The sequence below is a fragment of the Acomys russatus genome, chromosome 29, assembly GCF_903995435.1.
Source record: "Acomys russatus chromosome 29, mAcoRus1.1, whole genome shotgun sequence".
NCBI lineage: Eukaryota > Metazoa > Chordata > Mammalia > Rodentia > Muridae > Acomys > Acomys russatus.
In genome coordinates, this window is record NC_067165.1 from 22,973,266 (window position 1) to 22,992,644 (window position 19,379).

The following is a 19,379-nucleotide window of genomic DNA, read 5'->3' on the forward strand; positions in this document are numbered from 1 at the left end:
GTTGAGGAGACTGAGACTTAGATCTGCCTGCTGGCACCACAGGATAGGATTTAAGCCTAGTGTCTTTCTGCTTCTCCATTTACTCAAAACCAGGATTTTCCATAAACTTCAAATTATAGTAATTTTTGGTTCTTAAATATAGAGAAACTGAGATTCAGTAAAGACTGTATGCCTGAAGTCACCACAGATGGGGCTCGAAGGAGCTCTGAGCTGACCCAGGCCAGCATTATTTCCGCCCTGCCACCCTGATCTCCTGGGACTTGGGATACCTCTGTAGAGCCTCTCAGTCCTAGTCTCTGCCAGATCACTGTGGTGGAGACAAGCTGGGAGCCCTTGAGCACCATCCTGTGATGGTCAGCCATTGTCAGTGTTAAGCAGAACTTTGCCTTGCCTCTGCAGCCAGGACCAGCCAGCATTTCTGGTGTCCTGGCCTGTTGGAAGTCATATTGTGATCCTATAGAAGCTGATCCCACCGCTACGGCAGCCTCTTACATCTGACCTCAGCCATTATGGCCCTCAGCCTGAGAGCTAGGAAGCAGATCGGGGCTCTGGGTGGAAATCTCCCACTGCTCCCTTGTCCTCAGTTGTGTGGTGAAGGGTGGCTGCTGCCTGCATTCATTGCTTCCCTCCTGGCTCTGGGTGACAGCTTGGAAGGCATCCAGCTGTTTACAACTCAGCTTCTGCACTCTAGCCTGTGCTGTGGGGTGAGTCCTATGGGCCCCTCTGCCTCAATCCTGAGAGCTGGCATGAAAGTCAGCTGTATGTAGTAGTAATGGCTGCTGGGAAGGAGGGTTTGGCCCTCCAGCCAAGGCTGTAGACAGAGAGATTCAGCTTTTACCCAGAATGCCGAGAAGCTTGTCTACCCTCCTGGCCTGCTAACCTAGCCTCAGTGAGGTCATCCCAGAGTGACACTCAGGCTGGCTTAAGGTCACCTGGCTCAGCTGCTTTCCCATTCTGCTGGCCAGCTCCCTCCTCTGCAGAGACCTGGCTTATGATCCAGAGTCTCGCCTCTGTGCCTGTTAAAGCTCTCTGCTGTGCTAGGCCGAGTGGCCAAAGGAGCCCTCTGTCGCTGTTGCTGCTTCCCTCCTCTGGAGAGGTTCAAAGCAGCTGTAGCTGGCCCAGCTGAGGGAGGTGCTCCGAGGGGCTGGCAGGTGCCAGAGCCATAGCTTGTAGCCTCCGGCAACAGGTCTTCTGTCTCCCAGCCCTGTCCTTAGAAGAATGGAAAGGGTTACAGGGCCCAGTGTGGGAAGGAGCCTGCAATTTTCTCACCACTAAGAGCTCCTTTGAAGTGTGCCCTAGAAGATACCGTCTTCCAAATGGCATTCACTCTTGTTTGGATTCTAAAGAGCACACCTGAAATTTGTGTGGTCTGCATGGGAGATGCACATGTGGTCATCATCTAAATTTAGTGTAAAAATTGGTGGGAGAAATGACTCATCCTAAACTCTTAAGTGTGGGAAACATGGCCTTAAATAATGGTGTGCTAGGCCCATTGAGAGGCGTGTGCCACTTCCCTTCTGAAGTCATGGCTCCTGGGTCCTGATTAACCACGCTCCTTTTCTTATTAGTCCAAGACTCCCATCTGGGAGTCAGTCACCTAGCTCATTGCCACTTCCCAACCCTAATGTCCCAGACCACACATGGTGCCTCAGCTTCCTGGTCCTGAGATGGAGTTTATGTTTCCTGCCACCTCCCTCAAGTGTCCCCATGCTGTTCCCAGCCAGTCAAAGCACAGCCCTCCCCACCGTGGCTGCTCCACTTTGGCAGCCCACCCCAGGGGAATGAACCAGGCTGCTGTGGCCAGCTTTGTTTCATGACCGGGATGTATTCACTACTCATCTTGTTGCTGTGGCAGAATGCTTAGGCAAAAGCAAGCTAAGGAAAGAAGGCTGCATTTGGCTCGCATTTGAAGCTTGCTGTCCACCATAGTGCATTAGGCATAGTGGTAGGAGCTTGAAGCCGCTGCCTGAGTTGTGCCCACACTCAGGAAACAGAGAGCTGAATTTGGTATTAAATTCACTTTCTCCTTTTTAATTTTGCTTGGGCCCCAGCTCATGGAATGATGCCAGCCCATATTCAGAATGGGTCTTCCCACTTCCATTAGACCTCTCTGTAAACAAACTCACAGACAAGCCCAAATCCCCTAATCCTGAAAGCTAGTTGCCTCCTCTGAAAAACTAAGGCCTTAGGCTCCACCCTTTCAACTGGATCTAGTCTCCTTCCCTCCCATATACCTGGGTCACTAAGGGAGTCATTAAAGGCTGAAAAGGGTCTGCTTACCTGAGCAGAGCAGCTGAGTCACAGCAAGATCTGAATGGGCAGAGCCACACTTGCATTTTAAAGTGTTCTCCCTCCGAATCTCTTTATGGGATGCCTAGATGGGACTCCAGCGCACCCCTGGGAAGGGACCCCTCCCTTGCTTTCACAGTGCCACTAATTTCTCGGGGGGGGGGGTTGGGATATAACTCAGGAGATTTTGAAGGGTGGCCCCAGGCCTTTCCACAAGCCTAGCCCCCTCTGCCTTCAGCTTCCCTCTCTGTAAGGTGACCTGCTGCTGGAACCAGCTGCGGCTCCTGCTGTCTCCTGGAAAGGAGGTCAGCAGGCGTCAGTTTGCCGGTGTTTCACCCATGTTCCCCAGAACAGGCTGAGCAGAAGCCAGGGCATGACTGCAGTGCTGGGGCTGCAGCAGGTCCTGCTGTAGTTGGCCTGGTGCTGCTGTTTGTTGAGCTGTTCCCAGTTACAGTTTCCTTAAATTCTTAGTGAATTCCATCACCTTGTTCTCATACTGTAGCCAGCCTTGACATCTAGTGTCAACCTCAGGTCTGTCTCTCTCTCTCTCTCTCTCTCTCTCTCTCTCTCTCTGCACGTCATGTACATAGGAAAACCTGATTCTGAACTGGCCAGGCTTTTCAAGGCTGGACCAGCCTGATCTCTCTCACGCTGGCTGGAAAGTGTCTTTCTACATGCCTTCCTGCCTCTGCCTGCCTCTAAAGGTCATCCTACCTTGCCAAATTTCTGGACCTAACTTGATGCCCTAGCCCTCCTGTGCTGAGGCAGTCCTCTACAGTGACAGAGAGAGTAGACTAAAGAAAAGCAGCTATCATTTATAGGCAGGTCCACAGAAATGCCACTTCTACAGTAGACACCAGCTGGCCACTCTTTGTCACAACTTCAGAGAGTCTTTTTTTAATCTTGTCTTTGGCAGATGTCTTTGTAGTACCAAGGAGACCTATATTCTTTATGGTGATAACGAACACTGAGTTTACTATTTATTTTTATTATCTATATTAGAATTCAGTGCAATTTAGTAGGCCTTAGGCATGTATCATATTTTGGACATTGGGTTAGGCCCTGGGGGCAGGGGTGACAGGGTCACAGCCCCTGCCTTAGTTATCAGAAGTGACTAGTCCTGAAGAGGATGGCTTCAGAACAGTAGCATAGACAGAGACCCCTGGGTAGACATTTCTACTTGCTTCTTGCACAGGAGCTGTTCTGCTAGAGCTGGCAATGAGGTCAGCAATGAGAAGCAGCCTAGTTGCTGATCATGTACTTAGCGAGACTGGCACATACTGCTGGCCGGTTTGTGGGCAACTTAAAGACAGTTCCAGCCTGTTTCTTCACAGTAGAGCTTGGCCTGTTTTCCCCTCCAGCTCCTGGAACTAGAGGGGTGCCCCCACTGTTGAGGTGCTAACTGTAGGAAGGCATCTGAGACCTGTGGGAATCCCCCTGGCAGAGCTTCCAGCCAAGGGCATTGGTGGAGAGCACAGAGGAACTGAACTCCAAACACAGGGTTTCTTTGTCTCTTTTCTTTGCCTAGGGCTAGCAGGGCGGGTTCCTGCAAGTTTCACTGTCAAAGCGGCTTTCCCCCAACAGGCTGCAAAGCAGTCTGGGAGAGTGAGAAGCAGATTAAATTAATCTCCATGTGCTGAGCATGGCAGGGGGTGCGACTGTTCGGTCATTCCAGAAATAGCCCAAACTCTTTGTTACTAAAGCAGGTGATGAACTGTAGGCCTTTGCAATGGTGGCAAAGCCAGACAGCTGTAAACCTTTGCTGTTCACAGAATACCCTCCTCTGCCCCTGGGATTCTGTCTCTTGTAATCTGTCCCAGGGTTATGATGGAGACTAGAAACGTCTGTATCCATGTGAAGAACATTATTTGTCTTTTGTCATAAGATCTTAAAAAAAAAAAACAAAAAAAAAGACTAAAGATTTCAGGGTCCTTTTTGTAACCTGAGCTGGCGAGTACCTGGGAGAGCGCCCTCCTCAGTCTCACAGGGTCCATGGATGGTCACAGGTCTAAGACAGTAAGGAAGGGATAGGAGCAGGGGACACTGCAGTTGAGCAGGGCTACAAAGAGTCCACAAAAGGGGCAAGGTATCAGGAGCAGCTTAGGGATGAACATCAGTGACCGATGGTCGGCAGCTGTGATCCCAGAATGGTAAGGAAAGTGGATTCCTTCCAGTTAATTCCATAGCACATACCAGTGGCACTGTAAACTACTCACTTCCTGCAGCCTCTGCTCTCAGGCAGGACTGTGGGTTCAAAGGCACACAGTAGCCAGGTGAGGCAGTACACAGCTGTGATCCCAGCGCTCGGAGGCTGGGAGACAGCATGGCTAAGACAGTAAGATCTCAAGATTAAGGCTGGCCTGAGCAACGTGGTGAGACCCTTGTCTAGACGGAGAGACAGATAATGAACCAAAACTCCCTCTCTGAGGTACACACTTGGTGGTCATTAAGGTAGGTCCTGACATCTTTATTTTATATCCCATCAAACAAGCTATATGTGAGGGCCAGGACGTGGCATAATCCACTCCCTGATGGAGACAGGCCCTAAGCTCTGTCCAAGCCTGTTTGATCAGTATATTCATCCGCTTAGACTCTGGCTCTGATCTTAAGGAGCATAACCAGAGTTAGTGGGCAGAAACTAGCAGGAAGTCAGATTTGGACTCATTATAAAGAAGAACTTTGTAGTTGTACTCCCCAAGGTAGCAGCAGTCTACCTCAGAGTTAGTTCCTCTGTCACTAGCCTTCAGACAGACAAATGCTGGGAGTCTCTGGGCAGGGAGCACCGTAGAGCGTTCGAGCATTGGTAAGAGACTGGGTACCAGGTCAGCTGACTTGAGCTTTTTGTGATCCACAGGGTGTTGGGATCCTCAGGGACTGTTTCTCTGGGCTTTAATTAGGAGGAAAACAGCCTTCATCTAAATGTAGCGTTCAGCTTTTCTTGTAAGCTTTGTATTTGAACAACACTTATCAATCATTTTAAATAAAATCTATATACCTATATATACTTAAAATATTAGAGAACAAAAGCAAGGGAAAATTGAATAAACACAGACTTTAAAAGAGAAACAGTTTGATTGCTTGTGTTGTTAGCACCATCCTAGTTGCAAATTTGTTTTTCAGTTTCTGAACACTTTTACTGATTAAAAAGACTAATTCCAAACAGGAGAATTTCCAGCCGGGGTAGTGCCACACATCTTTAATCCCAGCATTCAGGAGGCAGAAGCAGGCAGATCTCTGTGAGTTCGAGGCCAGCCTGGGCCTGGGTTCCAGGACAGTCAGGGCTGAATATGAAAACCTTATCTCAAAAATCCAAACAACAACAAAACAAAGAAAAAAAAAAAGAAAGAAAGAAATATGGGACTGTATCTAGTTTTCTACAAAAAAGCCAAAGCTATTAAAATTTATCTCACATTAACATAAACATTTCAAGAATTTTTTATAACTTGTTGATACGGTTTTAGATCAAACTAATTAATTACATATACATATTAAAATGCAGATGTCGAGGTCAGATGACAGTTTTCAGAGCTTGTTTTCTCTTTCCACCATAGGTTCTAGGCTTCAGACTCAGGTCATACGGCTTGTCCAACAAGGGCACCCACTGAGCCATCTCAGCAGCCCCAGCAGTTTGTTTTTTTATAATTTATTTTTATTTATATGTGTTGGTGTTTTGCCTGCTTCACACATTTATGTCTATGAGAGTGCCAGATCTTAGAGTTATAGATGTTGTGAGCTGCCATGCGGTTGCTGGGAATTGAACCCAGGTCCTCTGATAGAGCAGTCATTGCTCTTAACCACTGAGCCATCTTTCCAGCCCCCAGGAGTTTTGTTTTTTAAACCCCTTACCAGTCAGCTCTCTTAGGTGGCTTCTGTTTGGCTCTTCAGTCTGTTGTTGGGTCCTATAGGAATAGAGACCAAAGGAGGTCATAGCCTATACTTTCATTATGAAAGGTTGGTCCTGGTTGTGTGGATCAGGACTGCTGTAAGAAAATAGAGCAGAGGTCAGAGATCTGCTGGAGCCCGGTTAGAAATTGTCACTAAAAACATTTGTTTTTATTTCCTTGTGTGCATGATTAGACACCATGAATTCCCATTTCCTGGGAATATTTTGGGTCCTTATTAAAAAATAATGTTTTCATAGGAACTGTTGTACAACAATTACCAATTATTTTTTGTTTTATTATTTTAATACTGTTTTTAATTTTATCACACTACTTGTTTATACTTAATACTAATAGGCTTGTTGCTATAAAGAAACAGCTTTTCCACTTTTCTCTTTTAGGAAGTTCCTGGTTAAAGGTACCTCCTCAGCTCATTGAGCACTTGGTGACAGAACAAGCTTGGGGAGGAGCTTGGGGAGAGGTCTCTAAAATTGGGGTGTTGAAGCCTTGTACCCGCAGCAGTGAGGCACATCACTCCAGAGATGCTGGCAAAAGGGAAAGGAAGCTCAGCCTGAGGGCTGTGGGGGCGCCCATCCCACTCTCGGGAGCATTGTGTTGTTTCCAGAGGAGATGTTAGCAAGGTTGTCTGCAGAGAGATGGGAGCAGCTCTACGACCTGCAGAGGGCTAGGTGGAGTATATCGTGCACTCTGAGCAGAGAGAAATGGCTGCTGCGCCAATATCTTCAACATTGGAGAAAGAAAATAACCCTGTGGCCTCCAAAGGATAGTGCCTGCTGGTGTTTCAGTCCCCCAATTTCCTGGGCATCAGTTTCAGAGTGCTATTAAAATCTGACTCTCCAAGGAGCCCCATAGAAGGTTGCTTTAACCTCTGTCTGCCCAGCTGCTCTGTTATACCATGAGTGTTTTAACCTTGGTCCACCAAGCCTTTCTGTTATACCATGTAGAAGAGCTTCTTGGTTTGGCGCTAACTGTCTTAGTCACATTTGGAGCTCTCTGTAAGCTGAGTGTTGCTGTCTAACCCTAGTACTGGCCAAGGTCTTACCTCCTCAGGGGCAGAATTCTGGCCTGTTCAGCCTGGATAGATCTTGAGTAGCTGCTTAAGAAACCCTGCTAGCTGCAAAGCCAAATCACTGCAAAGCTGAAAGCACTCGCACTGCGTGGTATGCCCACGTAGGCGCCATCCTTGTAATAGGCTGTAGAAGGTAGGGCTGCCCACCTGGCCCTGTGGCCTGGGTGTGCGCTGGAGGCTCTAGCTGTCCATCTCCACGCTGGCCTCTGTTCTGCTTCTCATGTTCATCCGTGTTCTCATCCTCTCTCTCTCTCTCTCTCTCTCTCTCTCCCTCTCTCTCTCTCTCTCTCTCCCCCCTCTCGTACAGAGACAGGGCAGGGCATTGTTCATGCACTGACCGACCTCAGCAGCCCCGGCATGACCTCAGGGAACGGAAACTCTGCCTCCAGCATCGCCGGCACTGCCCCCCAGAATGGTGAGAATAAACCACCACAGGCCATTGTGAAACCCCAAATCCTGACGCATGTTATCGAAGGGTTTGTGATCCAGGAGGGGGCGGAGCCTTTCCCGGTACGGACTACTTCTTTTCCCCTCTTTTTATTTTTTTATTTAAGTATATTTTGGATGTGTACTAGAATATTTTTACAATTCCATGTAAATTTTCTGAAAATGTGATCAGTTCTACCCTTGCTCATTTCCCCCATCCTGCAAATGTCGGAATAATTTCTCTAGGATTGAGTTTCTCCAGAGTTCAGAATGACTTTATGTTCAAGAATAATTGGCAAGACCCTCTGGTTAGAAGTTTGTGCATTTCCCTGACTGGTGACCTGTGACCCCTTGAGTAGAGGGACTTAGTTCCCCTTGGGGTACTTCATGAAAGACAGTGGACTTTGGAAAAAATTATACTTTATTGAATTTCAGTGCCAAAATCTGAACAGTAAAATTTCAGCCAGTTAGCAAAAGGAACCTGTTCCCAAGCTGTGTGGGAAATCACGATGGTGGCATGGGAGTGCAGCCTGAGCAATGCTCTCTGGGAGCAGAGCCTTGAGAAGGGAGTGAGTCAGATGAAGGGGCCTTCAGAAAAGGCGCAGCTCAGGAGGCTTGTGTGTATTGGGAACCCAGTCCTCCCAGGGACCATCTGCCTGTTGGTCATGCTTGGGATAAGTCACCAGAAGACTAAGCTTGATTCCTGCACTGGGCAAACCACTTTCTGAACTGCCAACAGACAGGCACATTTGTGGCCTCTCCTCTGGAGGTTGGCCAAGGCCAAGGGCCGATCTCCTAGGAGCAGCTTACCGTATAAGGAGCTAGCTCTGGTCCCTGGCCCCTCTAAAACCCAGTCTGGCCCTCCTCTTGCCTCTGAAGAAATACTGGAGTCATCTTAGACTGCACAGTGTAGGCAGACAGAGGGGCAGCTCACACCATTCTAGAGCCACATACTATGCAAGCTGGCCACCACATTAACCAAACAAAACAAGGAGCCACGGAGCAAAGCCACCATGAAGGCTGCCGCCACGGGGCGTGTCCTCTGGCTAGAGTTAGTTGTGCCCTGTGACTGCCTTCCCTCTGGCTTGGCTGTGGTCAGATAGAGAACAATATGAAATCAGGGGTGCTAAGTTTCTTGTAATACACTCTCACACTTAGCCCTACCCCTCCTGGTACCCTCTAAACACACGGTCTGATACCTGACCAAATGAGTGGTGAGGGAAATGTGATCTGCGTCCCTTGGACACACCTAGGCAGAGAATACCCCTGACTTCTTGAGTTGTCCCCATATGGAGGTGCCCACCGTTTCTTGCTTTGGGAACCGAACAGCAGAACAGAGACTTGAATGGGCCACCCTTGGACGATGGCATGCGGGAGAATGGGGAGGGGTTGATATCTGCCTGGCTCCGTTGTTCCTGTATATAATAAGGCTGCAGAGCAAGGAGTCTAGGATCTAATCCTTGTGGCCTCTATGTCACCTGTCCTCTAGGTGGGACGCTCGTCCCTGCTGGTGGGGAATCTCAAGAAGAAGTATGCACAGGGGTTCCTGCCTGAGAAGCTTCCACAGCAGGATCACACCACCACTACTGACTCAGAGATGGAGGAGCCCTACCTGCAAGGTACGTGCCACAGTTGTGGGGCTCAGGTCTTCTGGGATAGGCAGAAGGGTGGGCCTCACAGTTCCCCTTTCTTGTGTCTGTGGAGGAACTCTGAGTGGGGACCAAGAAACATTTCTTCCCAGTGAACATTTCACCAGCACCTGCTCAGCTTCTGTCCCTGTAGAACAGGGACAGGAGGAATAAGAGCCTCATCCCCTGCCTCTCCAGCAACACAACCACATGCCTTCAGAACGTCACTTCCTGTGGGGGCCGTTGCTGGGCTCTAGAAGTGAGGGTAAGGACAGCACCAGGCAGGCATGTGCGCCTTGTCGCTGCCTCAAGAGGCAGGCTGCCTTTGAGGTGGGATGGATCTAAGGCATAGCTGTGGCCAGGCAAGGACTATTCTTAGCTTGTCTGAGCCCACTGCTCTTTTCATAGTCATGGGAAGGATGCTAGCTTTGCCCAAGTCTGCTGTACCCCGGGCTCACAGTTGGCAAGACCCATCACCAACACTCTTGAGGAACTCCAGTGGGAGACCTAGTCCCTTCACAATGAGTGGCAAAGGCTGCCATTTTCTAAATGGATGCCACTGGGCGTTATATCCCAGTGACATGAAGAGGCAGGACAGGGAGCACCTGTGGCTGTCTACCTGTCACAGTCTCTCCCCCACATTCAGCCGTTTCCATATTTTACAGAATCCAAAGAGGAGGGTACTCCCCTCAAGCTCAAGTGCGAGCTCTGTGGACGGGTGGACTTTGCCTACAAGTTCAAGCGTTCCAAGCGCTTCTGTTCCATGGCTTGTGCAAAGAGGTGAGTGGCCTGAGCCCCCCTACTGTGCCAGCCCCTTTCACGTCCCTAGGATTGTACCTTGTGTCCTCCTTCAAGTAATCACCTGCCTTGGATGCTGCAGGTGAGGCTCATGCACCCTATGGGCTCCCTGGCCTGCCTAGTTAAGGCACTGTATACAAGTGCATCAGGTGAGTGCACTGGGCCTGGGAAGCCAGAAGAGCCTCCTCTCCCTGGAGTGTGTGAGAAGAAGCTTTGCTGTCCAAGCAAAGAAAGCAGCCTATTATCTGGGCCCCAAAGGCAGCTGCCATACACTTAGGGTAGAGCTGTCCACAGAAATAAAACATCCCAGAACCATGGCAAGCTTTTATCCAGCCTGGAAAATTGATGATGATAAAAACTACTGACATGTACTGAGATGCTGCTTTAAAGCAGGCGTGGTGCTGTAGCTCTAGAACCCCAGCACTTGAATGGCCAAGGCAGGACTGATTCAAGGATGAGGTTAGCCTCCGCTGTAGAGCAGGGCCGACCTGAGGAGACCTTGTCTCAACCTAAAGCAAAAGGAGACAGACAGGTAGACAGACAACTCTTTGTAGGAACAGCTTAACCTTGAAAGTCTAGAACATGAAGATAACTAGGTTCCAGGCAGAGGTGTTGTGTGTGATGCCTCAGAGTTCCAGTCCTCAGCCATGCTGCCCAGTCTTTGCTGAGGGAACCAGAGCCTTTGGTCAGGCTCTGTCAGGCCACACTCCAGGACAGTAGACAGAGTACTTGCCTGGCATCATGGTGTGCAGCAGCCATGAGATAGCCATGCTCTGGGTAGTTAAATTAAACACGTCGCTGGCAGTCCCTCATAGCCTCATGAGCCCAGTTTCAGAAGGCCCCTGGAATCACGCCCTGACTCCCGGAAGGGCTCAGAGCTCACATGCCTGCCAGAGACTCACAGGAGTCAGAGTTTGTGCCTGTAGACAGGCGGAGGGTTCCCAGTTGGCCGGCTGTCTGTGCCACCCAGGGCCCTGCTCTGACTCGCTTGCTCCTGTCTGACAGGTATAATGTGGGATGCACCAAACGAGTGGGACTTTTTCACTCAGACCGGAGCAAGCTGCAGAAGGCAGGGACCACAACCCATAACCGCCGACGGGCCAGCAAGGCCAGTCTGCCTACACTTACCAAGGATACCAAGAAGCAGGTAAGAGGCCACAGAGCCCTGTTCCCACAAACGCTCCCAAGTGTCACATGGCATGCTGTTCCTTCCAGCACACTGCTTTCACCTCTTACAGGTGTCACATCCAGCCTTTCCTGGGTCCCTTAGGGCCCTTCCTTTAGACCTAGGGGTCTTCACCTTTCCAGGAGTCTGACCCTAGAATTACCCCCTTGGGGTTGCCATCCATTCTTGACTTCTGGTTCTCACCTGTTGGCTCTGTGAAGAAAAGCTGTTCAGTTACCTTCTTGTTAGGCTGGGAGAGATGGCTGCAGCCTCCACTGTTACCCCTACTACCTTTCTGCGCCCCCTCCCCATGAAAACTGGAGCACCAAGTTCACAAGGGTGTTCCTCCATTAAGTAGCTTCCCACCAGTTCTGTGCAAGGAACCCTGTTATGTACTAAAGGTTCAAGGGCACGCTCTTAAAAGAGCTCACAGCCTAGCATGGCAGTCTCTGCCCTTACCTCCATCTTGCTGTAGAGATGGGTGGTGATCCTGTCCTGCACCTTGTTAAGAATCTGCTAAGTGCTGCAGTCCAGACCACACCTGCAAGAAGTCCTTCCTGCTAGTCCCGGCCGCACTAAACATCACATAGAGAGCGGACCGAAAAGCACATCACTGTGGTACAGCACAGCACATGGGACAGTGCTGAGGAGCTGAGGGTTGAAGAGCAGGAAGCACAGGAGATGTGACTCCAGGAGTCGTGAGCCACACAGAAAGGGCGCAGCTCCGGCCTCCACCCGTCCCGGATGCTGGAGTGCTCATTCTCCAGTCCTGAAGACCACTGTTTCTCTCTGCTCCCAGCCCTCAGGCACTGTACCCCTTTCAGTTACTGCTGCCTTGCAGCTGACACATAGCCAGGAAGACTCCAGCCGGTGCTCAGATAACTCAAGCTATGAGGAACCCCTGTCACCCATCTCAGCCAGCTCATCCACCTCCCGACGGCGACAAGGCCAGAGGGCTCTGGAGCTCCCTGACGTGCATGTGCGGGACCTGGTGGGCATGGGGCACCACTTCCTGCCCAGTGAGCCCACCAAGTGGAACGTAGAGGACGTCTGTGAGTTCATCCGCTCTCTGCCAGGTAAGCGCCTTAGAAACTCTTCCCCTGCTAGAGTGGCAGGGGTGAGGAGGGAGTGGAAGAGCGGCTGCCACCAGGCCTCTGAGGAACACTTTCGGGCTGCGGTGGGAGCTGCTGCTCTAGGAAGTGAAGTACACCAAGTACATGGGGTGGAGGGCAGGCGGGCCTGCAGCTGCCATCAACACTCACGCTTGGAAAGGCAAGTGATCGGGCATTCCAGATTCCTCCAGGGGAACCCCAGAACTTCTCACCTTTCTGCCAGCCTCACACATCCACTGCCAGGTCAGCAGTAATGGCAGCCACAAGCCTGTTGCAGGGCAGTATAGAAATTGGGAGCGCAGTCTTGGAGGTCAGACAGGACTGGTTCCAATTCTAGCACTCTCACTTAACGTAGTTTATTTGTTGTCCATCACTGTTCCCCCAAGTTGGTCATACAGTTACTGTGGGTAAAGACATAGGAAGTCTCTGCAACCCTGTCCCAGGGTCCTTTATAAGGATGTAGCCTTGTGTCAGCCAAGGCCTAGGCCACCTGAAGGCCTCTCAGGGATTGTAGGGTCCTCACATGGTGTGCAGGAAGGGACTGGCTGTTGGCAGGTGGCCCCTATATGGGCCTCTTAGAGCAAGCAGGATAACAGGTTTTCCCCACGGATAGTAGATTCTAGAGAGCAATTTGAAGAAACCATCTGCCCTCTCTCTACTTAGCCTCAGAAATCACATTCTGCTATTCCCACGGTGTCTTATTGGCCACACAGATAAGCTCTGTCCTTTGGGGAAACTCAAGCTGACTTAGTTGGGGTTTCTATTGCTGGGATGAAGCACCATGGCCAAAGGTAAGATGAGGAGGGAAGAGTTTGTTTGGCTCACACTTCCACATGTGGTCCATCATTGAAGGAAGTCAGGACAGGAACTCAAACAAGGCAGGAACCTGGAGGCAGGAGCTGAGGCAGAGGCCAAGAAGGAGTGCTGCTTACTGGGTTGCTCCCCATGGCTTGCTCAGCCTGCTTTCTTATGGAACCAGGAGCACCAGCCCAGGGACGACCTCAGCCACAGTAGGCCGGGCCCTCCCCCATCAGTCACTAGTTGAGAAATGTCTGACAGGCTTGCCTACAACCCAGTCTATGCAGGCATTCTCTTGAGTCAAGTCTGGGCGTGGAGAACGCTGGCCCTGCTGCATAGGTGTGGTTCCCTAGTCTAGAGATCTGAGAACTAAGGCAGGTTGTCTCTTGCCCACTACAACCCTAGTACTTAAGAGGTAACGGAGGGAAGACAGGAAACACGCAGGCAGCTCTGACCCACCAGCCCTGGGTAGCCCTGGTTGCCATTTGCTTCTAAAAATTCAAAGCCTGGAGTGACTTACCCACCCTGAGTCACCTGCCCTTTCCGGAAAGGCAGCCTGAGTGTTAAATTACAGTGCTTATTGTAATTCCTGCTTTTACTTCCTATTACCTCTGAGCTTTTCAGTCCCACCTGGCAATATTTCTGACAATATAATTTTCTTAAAAGTCTCTGAATCTTGTTGGGGTTCATTCCATCAAACAAAAAACACACCTCAAATCATCTTTCTGCAATGCCAGATTTCTTCAGGGGCCCTTAGGATTCTTGGGAGTCCTGCAGTTGGTCGGAATCCATGCGGCCAGCCTATGGACACTGTGGAGAGCCTTTCCTCCAGGGTGTCACTTTAGGTCTTCAAAGCCTTGGGGGGGGGGGGTGTTGTTTAAGGCAAGGTCTTCCTATGTAGCTCAGCCTAGGTTTGAACTCATCATCATCCTCCAGCCTGAGTCTCCCAGTGTTTGTGTTACAGGTGAGGGCCACCACACCTTAAGGAAGCATGTACGTTACACCATCAGTTTTACAAGAGGTCTCATCCTAGCCTAGAAACTGTTTGGGGAGGTTTCTGGTTGTTGGTTTGGTTTGGTTTTGATTTGGGTTTTTTGTTTGGTGTTTGGTTGTTTAAGACTTATTTATTACATATACAGTGCTCTGCCTGCATGTACACCTACACACCAGAAGAGGACATCAGATCACAGTATAGAGGGCTGTGAGCCACCATGTGGTTGCTGGGAATTGAACTTGGGACCTCTGGAGGAGCAGTCAGTGTTCTTAACCTCTGAGCCATCTCCCCAGCCCTTGGTTGTTGTTTTTTTTTTTTTAAGACAGGCTCTCCCTATATAGCTCTGGCTATCCTGGAACTTACTCTGTAGACCAGGCCTCAAACTCAGAGAGATCTGCCTGCCTCTACCTCCCAAGAGCTGAGATTAAAGGCATGTGTCACCACACTGGACACTCTTTTCTAATCCCCAGCACCATTGGCCGTCTGAAGAGCTGAGGGCTTCCTGAACCAGCAAATACTGGCCATGGTACATAGAACCACTTTTTCTTTCCTTTCCTCCTCTCTCCAACAAGAAGCCAGGACACACCCTCAGCCTTCTGCCTGAAATGTCTTTTGGCCACTCAGTTCACTGGGAGCTACACTTCCTGTCCCCAGCTCCATGTTGCTGTACTTGCTGCTTTCTAACGGGTGGTTGGATCCTAGCCCTTCCAGCCCCTGGGAGCAGTTTCCTCTCTCTCCTTTAAGGTTCCAACAATGCTTTCCTGGACTGTGGGACTCCTACTCAGGGTCCCAAATCACCTTGGGCAGTCATTGTTACTCTGTCGGTCCCAGCTGCTGTCAGCCCCAGTACTAGACCATCCCTACTTGTTCAAAGTTTTTTAATATCTTCCCCTCTATCTAGAGTCCAAAAAAATATATATTATCAATATATTGCTGTGAGACAAATTACTTCAAAGCTTGGCTTTAAGCAGTAATGGCCCATCCATTTTCTCAAAGTTGTATGGGTCAGGCATTTGCTGTGGCTGCAGTTGAAGTCTCAGGAAGTCTCACTGAGGAAGTCAGCCAGGACAGCAGCATCTGAGGTCGAGGCCAGCATCCACTTCCAAACAGCTCAGTCAGAATGGCAAGAGGCCTCTCCTGCTAGCCACCAGCATCTCTCCAGAGAGGGCTAGAGGAGAGTTCTGTGTGGTGCTCAGTTTGCCCTTAAATAAGCTATGTGCAAGAGTAGGGAAAGCCACTGTTGTCTGTGAGGCTTCAGCAGCCACATGCTTGCCCTCTGTACCAACCCAACACCTAGGACAGTCAGTCGAGGAAGGGATTGGAACAAGGGTGTGCCCGAGGAGGCCAGCATCCTGACTCCCTGACTCCCGGGCTCAGCCAGTAGCCTCTCAGCTGCCAGACGAGAACAGCAGTAGGGCCCTAAGGCGCCATGCTGAGGGTTTTGCGAGCCAGGGCTTGTCTCTAACTGCTGCTGTTTGTCCATGGTCGTCCTCAGGCTGCCAGGAGATTGCAGAGGAGTTCCGCGCCCAGGAAATTGACGGGCAGGCCCTGCTGCTGCTCAAGGAGGACCACCTGATGAGCGCCATGAACATCAAGCTGGGGCCTGCCCTCAAGATCTACGCCCGCATCAGCATGCTCAAGGACTCCTAGGCCTCTGCCACCTGCCCGCCGCCACCACGGGGCAGCTGGGGTAGCCCCGGCGGGCACCGCCTCCTGATGGAGCAGAGCCACACAGACATTCCTGAGGAGCCCAGGATAGGGCCAGTTGGAGGGAAGGGGCTCTCCCTAGGGGTGCAGCTGTGAGGAGGTCTGAGTGCCTCTTCAGTGGCTCTCAGGGGCCATTTCTGTGGGAAGGGAGAGGGAGGTGGCACAGAAGATGGGGCTTTGCGCTTGTAAATACTGATAGCACTGGCTTCCTCCAAAGTCCCAATGTTCTAGCCCCCTCCCTTCTCCTTTCTCTGTCCCCCGTTTTCCAGGGGGTTTATGGTCAGGGCTCCCCAACCTGAGTTGGGTTACTCCAAGGGCAGCCAGCAGGCCTGGAACGGGGTCTCGAAAGCCCTCGCCTTCTCCTTTCTCTCTCTCTCTCCAGGCCTGCCTACCCTTCCGCTGCCAGCTTCTCCCCTTCAGCCTGTCCCCACAGCACCCAGGGGTTCTATCCCTGTACCCTCTACAGGTGGAGAGAGAGAAGCTGGGCCTAGTTTGGCCATGCCTGCTGGCGCAGACGCCTTAACGCTGTGTGTATGACTGACTGTGTGACTGGGAGCCTGGATTGACTGACCGGCCATGAGCTCCCTCTGGCATCTCCAGGTGTTTTGTAGCAAACAGCCACTTAGTGCTTTGTCCTGGACTCCACTCAGCCCGAGGCTGGGGAACAGAAGGAAGGGCAGGTCCCAAGGGTTGGAGATTAGAGTGCCCCTCCAGGTGGCAGGAGGGTTCTGGGAAGGTCTCCTCACGTGAAACTTGCAGTGTGTCCTGCTGGCTGGCAGACAACATAAGGAAGCTACAGAGGCTAGACCATGGGACCCAAAGGCTGAGCCTCCTGTTGCTTACCTGCCTGCCCTCCCTTACACACACTTACACACTCACCCATGGGAGGCAGTATGTAACTGAAAGCTGGAGGCACTGTGGAAGCAGCCTTTGGCTTTCCACTCCCACACTTGCTTGTAAAACTTGTATAGCCTAACAGCTACCTAAAGAGGGGCAAACCAGGAAGGGCTGGGGCCTGCCTCTGACTTGCCCTGCCCTTTACCAACTCTGGGAAGTCAGACTCTTCCTGAGAGGGGTGGGCACTTTCTCAACTTGCTCTGCCCCCTTCCCCATACCCCCAGGCAGGGTTGGAAATGAAGGACTTTTTTAACCTTTTGTTTTGTTTTTAAAAAATAAATCTGTAAAATCTGCCTCTTCTGTGGCTTTTTCCCAGGGATGACTGTGTGCCTGAAATTTTGTTCTTGGGTGAGGGAAAGGATGGGACCTGGGTTGGGGAAGGCTGCCTTAATTGAACAGCATATCCATAACACTTGGCTAGGACTAGATCATTCCATTGCCCTCACTCCAAATCAACATCCTTCAAAGTGAAATGCAGGCCTCCTTCGGAGCTGAGCTTCCGCCTGCCGTCCCCACCAAGGCCACGTGGAAAGCCAACATTACCTGTAACACTTGAGCCACAACCCAGCCTCTCCTGTGTCCAGCAACTGTGTCTAGATGGAGCTGCTCCAGGCTCACAAGATGCAGGGACTTGGGGACAGCTTTGCTTCACTCAGCCTTTGGCGTCGGATGTTAATCCTGCAGTAGAGGGCTAGGTATGGAAGAGGGGCCAAGCCTTTCAAGGAGGAAAGCGATCAGATGTGCTGTTAACATACAGGAGCACAGCGGAAGGGCAGACCAAGGTAAAAGCAGCCAGATGGGTGGGGGCTGAGGTGGGCTATTTGCCTCTTGTATGACGGTGACAACCCAGGGCTTACATAGTCTTAAGAAGCAGCCTGTCACTAAGCTACTGATAGACCTTTTTTGGTTTTGGTTTTGTTTTGTTTTGTTTTTCGAGACAGGGTTTCTCTGTGTAGCCTTGACTATCCCGGACTCACTTTGTAGACCAGGCTGGCCTTGAACTCACAGAGATCCACCTGCCTCTGCCTCCCAAGTGCTGGGATTAAAGGCGTGCGCCACCACCACCTGGTTCAGCTAGACTTTTCTTAAGGTGCCTCGGAACCTACTAGAACCTCTGCAGAGATGTTGGACATGATAATTTGAGAATCAACACTCCTGTCTTGATGGCTGAACCATGGCGGGTGGGGGAACCTATTAAAACGTCATTACCCACTAGAGTAATGTCCCAGTGAGACCAAGACCCAGAGACTGGTGTCTCAGAAGTGGGGGGAAGCTTGGGGAAAGTAGCCTGAGTGAGGGAGCCCCCCTAGTCAAGAGAGCCTCCCACCTGTCCTTTTGATCTCTGGGCTTACATGGCCTTGGCCAGTCTTACCACTGGAACCTCTATTTCCCCTTGTTGGGGGGAAAAAGTACCAGTCCTACTTGTTTGCTTTTAAGTGTGTGATGGGAAAGAAGCCATGGCTGCTCAGAGTAATGGATGAATTATGTCAGCCGAGTTGTCCACACTCAGAAGGAAGGACCTAACCTGTCTCATGGTTGGTGTTTGTATTTTGAGGCAAGGTTTTATGTAGTCACAGCTGATCTGGAAGTGATAGGATTACAAAGGTGAGCGACTGTTCCTGGCTGCTACCGTGTGTTTGAAGGCTATGTTCTTAAATGCATTTTTTTTTTTCTGGCATTTACACTTTACATAGACTTTCACAAATGTTTGGTCATGACCCACAGCTTTAAAAAAAAAAAAAAATCCGCTTCAATCCCAGCACTCAGGAGGCAGAGGCAGTCAGATCTCTGTGAGTTTGAGGCCAACCTGGTCTACAATTCAAGTTCCAGGACAGCCAGAGCAGTTACACAGAGAAATCCCATCTCAAAAAAAAAAAAAAAAAAAAGGATAAAAAAAATTTAATTACCAATTTCCAACCTGGGGAATATAATTATACACACTTTACACACTCACATACATAAACATGTGAATAGTTTCCCTTATGTACAACACATTCCATTATTGGTTTTGGTCATCTCCCTGTCCAACATAAACGCATATTTCATACCACATATATACCACTAAGCTGACTTCTGGGCCATCTAAAAAGATTCAACTTAAACATTAAAAAATACTGCATGCTCACTTCAGCAGCACATATACTAAAATTGGAACGATAACGTCCTTGCCCCTGCGCAAGGATGACATACAAATCCGTGAAGTGTTCCATATTTTTTTTTAATGTGATGGCGCATGTCTTTTATTCTACACACTTGTGAGGCAGAAGCAGGAGGATCTCTTGAATTTGAAGACAGCCAGGGCTACACAGAGAAACCCTGTCTTGAAAAACCAAAAACAAAAAATGACTGCCAGTGTAAGCTTGGCAGCCATGATCTTAAGTGACTCGCCGAATGGCAGGCATATGCACCCCACACTACGGAGGAGGCAAAGGACTCTACAAGGAGCGAAGCTGCCCAAGCTACATGGCTGCTTTTCCTAGATAGGGATGCCGTACCCTGACTCTCGCCCCTCCCAGAAACAAGCACTAATGCAGCGCTCCAGATCCAAAAGGGAACAAAGAGAAGCCTGTACGTATTACTCGGGACTTGGCGCC

The 19,379-nt window shown here is 50.2% G+C and overlaps 1 protein-coding gene and 1 pseudogene across 1 annotated transcript in view; both read left to right on the forward strand.

The window, feature by feature from the left end:
- The window catches only part of Phc2 (polyhomeotic homolog 2), a 46,612-nt gene extending 30,761 nt beyond the window's left edge, over nucleotides 1-15,851 (forward strand). Inside the window, exons 9-14 of the mRNA XM_051171016.1 lie at nucleotides 7,568-7,770; nucleotides 9,176-9,305; nucleotides 9,980-10,094; nucleotides 11,118-11,259; nucleotides 12,077-12,353; nucleotides 15,677-15,851. Coding sequence (XP_051026973.1) covers nucleotides 7,568-7,770; nucleotides 9,176-9,305; nucleotides 9,980-10,094; nucleotides 11,118-11,259; nucleotides 12,077-12,353; nucleotides 15,677-15,831 — 1,022 coding nt within the window. The 3' untranslated portion in view covers nucleotides 15,832-15,851. The remainder of the gene's footprint in view (nucleotides 1-7,567; nucleotides 7,771-9,175; nucleotides 9,306-9,979; nucleotides 10,095-11,117; nucleotides 11,260-12,076; nucleotides 12,354-15,676) is intronic.
- A 3,052-nt stretch (nucleotides 15,852-18,903) lies between these two features.
- On the forward strand, nucleotides 18,904-19,001 carry LOC127212140 (uncharacterized; annotated as a pseudogene).
- The last annotated feature ends 378 nt before the right edge of the window (nucleotides 19,002-19,379 follow it).